This window comes from Dendrobium catenatum, unplaced genomic scaffold (assembly GCF_001605985.2).
Source record: "Dendrobium catenatum unplaced genomic scaffold, ASM160598v2 fragScaff_scaffold_1593, whole genome shotgun sequence".
In the NCBI taxonomy this organism is placed as follows: domain Eukaryota; kingdom Viridiplantae; phylum Streptophyta; class Magnoliopsida; order Asparagales; family Orchidaceae; genus Dendrobium; species Dendrobium catenatum.
In genome coordinates, this window is record NW_021320055.1 from 991,331 (window position 1) to 997,535 (window position 6,205).

The window sequence follows — 6,205 nt, forward strand, 5'->3', positions numbered from 1 at the left end:
AGCTCTAATTTATTAAAGGAATAACAAAATAAACTATTAATTAAATAAGTATTCAGATTGGGGAAGTCTTAAGGCCTCTAAAATGAATTATATTTAGGAAAAGTTACATACATACCACTTTATAACATCATATTTACATATCTAACACTTAAAACTTTAATATTACATACATACCACTCTATACTATTTTAATGTCAAATATGTCACTCATATTTCATTCCTACCACTCATATATTTCATTTCTACCACTCATATTTGATATAAAAATGAATTATGGATGGTATATATGTAATATTAAAGTTTTAGGTGTTAAATATGTAAATAAAATAGTATAGAGTGGTATATATGTAAATCTCCCATTTATAGTAAATGCTTATAAACGATGGAGATCAAAGCCCATCATGACCAAAACGAATCCCTAAATTCAAGACATCCCTAACTTTGGATAAGGTTATTTTGGTCTTTAGTGGGGAAAATTTTCTTGATTGTTGGAGTGAGCAATGGAGATCAATGTCTATCATGATCAAATTAGCTTGGGTCAACCTAATTGGCCCACCTAAATTCGAGCGGGCTAGGATGATCGTAATTGCATATAAGAGTATCAATAATTGATCTGACCCACAAAACCCGACTCAAGCCTGACCTGAAAATTCCCATTTAATCAATGGGCATATTCGAGTTGGATTTTCCAATTAGTTTATTAAATTTGTTGGGTTTAGATTGGCCGCGAACTCATTTTCGATTAAAAAATGACTTGATTAATATATATTTTTTCTTAAATTTTTTCTTATTGTTAATATTTGCAATTTCTAATAAAGTTGAGATTTTTTTTTTTAATTTCTTGGGAGAGGTTATAGGCATCACAATGATGATTGCGCAATTTTTTCCATAATTTCAAGTATACCATAATTTTATTGAAATCAAACACTCAGAATTAAATTATGAAGTAAAATGAATTATTATATTTTCTGAGATAGAAAAATATTCCCCCAACTGATTTAGGTAAAATTTATTGTGAAGTAATAAAGCACCTGCAAGCAAACAAAATTACCCTCTAACATGAGTTTCACCTCAAACACATATGCATGAAACCCTAAGGAAGAATCACAATTTCATCTTAGAGATATTTTTTTTTCTACTTTCTAAAGCAACTTTCTATTACAAAAATTTTTAATTAAAAAAATTTTTGTGCCAAAAAGCTGCTTTAAAAAGTTGAAAAAGAAATTGTCCCAAACGAAACATTAGGCCTCGTTTGGGATGGCTTTCTTACTGCTTCTTAAAACAGCTTTCTAGTACAAAAATTAAATTTTTATACTATAAAGCTAAATAGTAAGAAAATCATCCCAAACAAAGCCTGCTCACCGCTCTGTGTCAAAAAGCTTCAAATCTCCTATGGGAGACGAGATTTTGAGCATCATCACGATGCGTGCATGAATTTACAATTAAATTTGCTCAAATCTTAAATATATATATATAAGCCCTACCTTATAGCTCAATCATTTTTTTTCTTAAACCCAAATTGAACCAAGCCAAAGATAAACTTCCATACATCATAGCTCAAGGCGAATTATTACGTCCGGTCACCGGACCATCCGGACATCAATCCAAACGCGCCAAGTCACCCTGATACACTGGACCCGGTGTATCCGCATGATGTGGCGCGTCTGTATTGGTGTCTGGACGAATCCAGACACCAGACGTAATAATTTTCCCAAACTCAGAAGCATTCATTATGCCCAAAAAAAAAAAGTTCTCTTTTATTTTATGTTTGCATCACAAACTTCGCTAGAAAAGAAATCACCTCTTTGCATCCTTCACCCCAAAACTAAAAGTTGAACATTACTATTTGCAGAAAAATGGGGTGCTGAAATTTAGTTCAGAGTTGCAAGGTACTGATCATGGCCACGTTACATTATTTCATCTCAATTGCTATAAAACTTAAAGGATAACAATAGTATAAACTGCCTTGCAACAAATCAATTTGATACCAAAATACACAGAATAGGTTACCTATCTACATACGCAAACTTCCATTTGAAGAGGACAAGAAGCAAGCAATTAATACACCTCAACATTCCACTGCTCGCTCCTCTTTAGCTGTCTTTTGAATTCAGTCCAATCAATACCTACAGTTGAAGCTTCATATCAGCTAACACTGTAAATAATCAAGTATAGTAAACCATATTATGTTTTCACAACATGGAATAAGCTCCTGTAAAAGGATGTGTAACTTAGGCTTCGTTTGAGACGGCTTTCTTACTGCTTCTTAAATCAACTTTTTAATATAAGCAGCAAGAAAGCAATCCCAAATAAAGCCTAGTGCCACATTACTTTTATAAATGAAAGTTGATGTGGCACCATTTTGAATCGGTAAATTAATGACCAAAATCTCATATATTAGGCTTCGTTTGGGACGATTTTTTTACTGCTTCTTAAAGTAGCTTTCTAGTATAAAAATTTAGAAAGTCGCTTTAAGAAACAATAAGAAAGTTTTTCCAAACAACGCCTCAGTGTCAAACTCCTTGCGTTATGCATAGCCAATAACAGTAGTTTCATAAAAAAAATCGATATATAATAAAAAAAATTAATATATTTAACCCGAAAATAAGATATTTCATGAGATATCTTATATTCAAATGAATTACCTTACTCCTGAGCGAGCACTTATTTACAAGTAAATTTATTTGGGAGTGTAGCATTATTCTATGTTATCCTCACCTTCTTTAGCAGCCAAATCTGTCATGATATCATCAATACCCTTCTCCATGCCTTTCAATCCACACATATAAACAAAGGTGTTATCATTCTTGAGAAGGTTCCACAGTTCCTCTGCATATTCAGCCATGCGAGTTTGGATGTACATCTTTTCTCCCTTGTCATTAGTTTGCTCTCTGCTCACAGCGAAGTCAAGTCTGAAATTATCAGGAGCCTTTTCTTTCATCTTCTCAAACTCCTGTTCATAATAAGATAGAGAAACTAACAATGTGTCTTCAAGCAGAAAAATGGTCAATTTTGATAAAGAAGAAGACAAAAGAAATGGCAGTAGAGATAACCTCTTTGTAGAGCAAAGAGCTGCTAGTAGGAACTCCCAAGAATAGCCATGCCAAGCCATTGAACTGCGTTTCAAGTTCATGAGTTCCACATTACTTTAAGCAAGTTGTGACACATTAATAGAGCATTAGTAATAACTTCATAAAGAGTTTTAGAAGAGTTGCTAAACATATGGAGTTAATAAAGAGTTGCTTAACATATAGAGTTTAGAGCTTCTGAAACTTTAGAGAACATAAGACCAATCTAGTAGTTGAGTTGATAATAGATAAGAGAGTTTAAAACAGTTGCTAAAGAAATAACTTTATAGCTAGAAATTGTTAGAATAACTAAATATAATAATTATGCGATACATCGAAATAATTATTTAAGTATATATATTTAATTAAATAAGCCATTAATTGACCCATATATTTTAATTATTGAAATTTTATTTATAATTATTTAAATTTAAATCAGATTGGTCAAGAATAGATAATTTAATCAATCGTTTATGGATTGTTTGATCAAATAACTCATATAAGCAGTTTTTATAACTAATCCATATGAAATAACTACCGGTCCTCTCTCTTTCATTATGGGGGTTAGTTTGTTCCATAGAGAATTAACTCATAAAGAAGAAAGAGAAAAGAGAAAAGAGTGAGAAACCGTATTTGGAATTCAACGAATTCAATATGAATCAATATATGTTTTATTCCGATTAAAATATTGTGAAAATCATCTTGTTTAAGATCTTGTGGATTTAAGATTTATGTAAATTCATATTTTCGTTTCGATTTCTTTTACATAATTTATAATGCGAGTTCTTGCAAGAGTTAGAGAACTTATTTTTACATGTTGCGAGTTCTTGCAAGAGTTAGAGAACTTAATCTTACAATAGGACTTTAAGATTTATAATAACCCTTTATGATAATGTATTCATTAGTCCAACAAAAATAACTATTTTGGCATGCCCTCGTACACTCATGGCAGTGGTGCTCCAGTAACCAATATCATTGCTACTTCTAAGACACATTAGATGATTGAGTTTAGTTCTACATTAAATAATTGAAGAAATATGTAGTTGAACCTCACCCTTTATGCTGTTATGTTTATAAATTAGACAAATATTAGTTATTTTGGTGTTTACTTCTATATTGATTTCAATATGGTAATAAGAAATGCAAGTGTATTGAGTTTAGTCTGACATTGAATAGTTGAAAATGTGTTGGTGTAGAAATAATTGTGGTTGACTCTCTCCTGTAACCATAAGCTCTTAGGTTGAAAATGAATTTGAATATTTGCATATGAAATTGCCATTTGTTAACTCCTTGGTCTACACTTCCTGCTAATGGCTGATAAAACTAACGGCTACCTTTGGATAAGCTGCTTTTCACAGTTGGAACTTCAAAGGAATCAGCATACCTTGTAATTTTCATGCTTCTCAAAGAACATTTTCCACAAGAAACCACGGAAAGGAGCGATTCCGGTTCCTGTTCCAAGCTGCAATAATGAAAATCAAATTTGATCAGAATCCCTATACGAAATTGCTTAGAATAATAATGTCTGAAACTCTTAATCACCATTATAACAGTTGCATTGGGATCCTTAGGCATCAGCATCTCTTTACCAACTGGACCAGTGAGCTTAACTTCATCCCCAGGCTTCAAGTCACCTGAATCATAGCAAAGCATCATGGAAGCAAGAAATTAGCTAACTTTCTACTGGAGCAGGATCCAAATTTCCAATCAAAAAGTCAAAAATCTCACACAAGAAATTAGAGCACACTCCTTTAACTATCTCCCCTTGATCGTTGGTGTAAACTAACCTCTTCACACACAAAGAAACCTGTAACGTTGATCCACTTCATCCACCAAAGCCATCTAACAAACTAAATTACTTCAACTGCAAAAAAGAACCAAAGTCCAGAATCTTACTGTTTTGGAATCACCAAAATCACCAATAGCACTACTAGCAATAGAATACAGCCTCAGTTTATGAGGCTTCCCATTCTTATCAACTCCTTCTGCGATCACACCAACTGACTGCCCCTCTCTATAAGGAATCTCACCTGCAAGAACAAAGAAATCAAATTAAAACTAAGAAAAAGTCTGTATGATATCTTCAATGTATTGAGTTAAACTCTTAAACATTCAGGCTTTTTTTTAGTAAAGATTTCAGTTCCACAAGGAATTCAAAACTTTAGTGTGTTGATGCTGGAGCGGTTTTAGAACGTTGATCTTATTGGGATGCTTCACTATGGGCTCTGTTGAAGCTGAGTTTTGGACGTGAATTTCATTAAAGTTTTAAGTTCTATATATTTTAAATGATACGCTCAGGCAAGTTCCAAAAAGTAGAACTGGTTTTCATCTACTCTCAAACAAACAAATATATGAATCCAGCTTAATGTATTACAAACACCTGCAACAAACAAACAAATAATTTTTCCCTAATAAGAGAGCAAAACAGTAATGCCTGTCAAGTGAAAACAGTATAAACAAAATATCAGATAGTGTATGATTCTAGATTTTATGTAAGATTCTTTAACTAGGTAAATTTTAAGATATCTTAAATACAGTAAAGACTAAAAGAGACATTTTTATGTGAAACTGCTTGAATTTCAGCAGGAACTCCGGGACTAAGTAGCTTTTACAGTGAGAAAGACGCAGAAAGAGAAAAGGGGCACCTTCGGTACTGAAAACCATGTGCCAGGTTTCTCCAGGAGCATCATCTCCGGTGATCCTGGTGTTGAGGAGACATCGGCCAGTGTAGGGTGTCTTGGGCTTGAACTTGTTGGTGATGACTCCCTCCTCATCTTTCTTCGAGACCTTCTCGACCTTCGCCGGAGCTTCGGTGGTGACTTGGGCTCTTATAGCCACCAGCCTTCCACTGCTTTGAGAAGATGAAAGTTGTGGTCTTGTCTTGTAAAAGTGGATTCTTTCGCACGGACTGATTGCAGCTCGAGTGGAGGGAATAAGGGAGGAGGATTTGGTCGAAGGGAGGGAAACAACGGCTGTTACTGAAGCAGAAGCCATTTGCTCTGCTGCTTATGAGAGCTTGGAGGCGTAGGTAGGGGCGGAGGAGGAGAGGAAAAGGCGAAGGGTTAGAATAAGGGGGAAATGGGAGAGGATTGGGGAGAATTCGACGAGTGGAGGATATTTGATCTGTAACTATGAGG

General features: G+C 34.0%; 1 protein-coding gene across 1 annotated transcript; it reads right to left on the reverse strand.

The window, feature by feature from the left end:
• Positions 1–1,788: 1,788 nt before the first annotated feature.
• Positions 1,789–6,188, reverse strand: LOC110104311 (ferredoxin--NADP reductase, leaf isozyme, chloroplastic-like). Its single transcript, XM_020833357.2, has 8 exons — positions 5,714–6,188; positions 4,965–5,098; positions 4,797–4,875; positions 4,611–4,702; positions 4,453–4,530; positions 3,054–3,116; positions 2,719–2,953; positions 1,789–2,126 (listed from the first exon to the last, which is right to left on the reverse strand). Exons 1-8 carry the CDS (start codon positions 6,060–6,062, stop codon positions 2,059–2,061), a joined length of 1,098 nt encoding a protein of 365 aa, XP_020689016.1. The 5' UTR covers positions 6,063–6,188; the 3' UTR covers positions 1,789–2,058.
• Between the last annotated feature and the right edge of the window lie 17 nt (positions 6,189–6,205).

Coding starts and splice junctions, on each gene's coding strand:
- LOC110104311 (XM_020833357.2), bottom strand. CDS start 6,062: ATGGCTTCTGCTTCAGTAACAGCCGTTGTTTCCCTCCCTTCGACCAAA. Junction 4,703..4,796: donor AGTGTGCTCTAATTTCTTGT/GTGAGATTTTTG, acceptor GCTATGATTCAG/GTGACTTGAAGCCTGGGGAT. Junction 2,954..3,053: donor GCTCTTTGCTCTACAAAGAG/GTTATCTCTACT, acceptor TATTATGAACAG/GAGTTTGAGAAGATGAAAGA.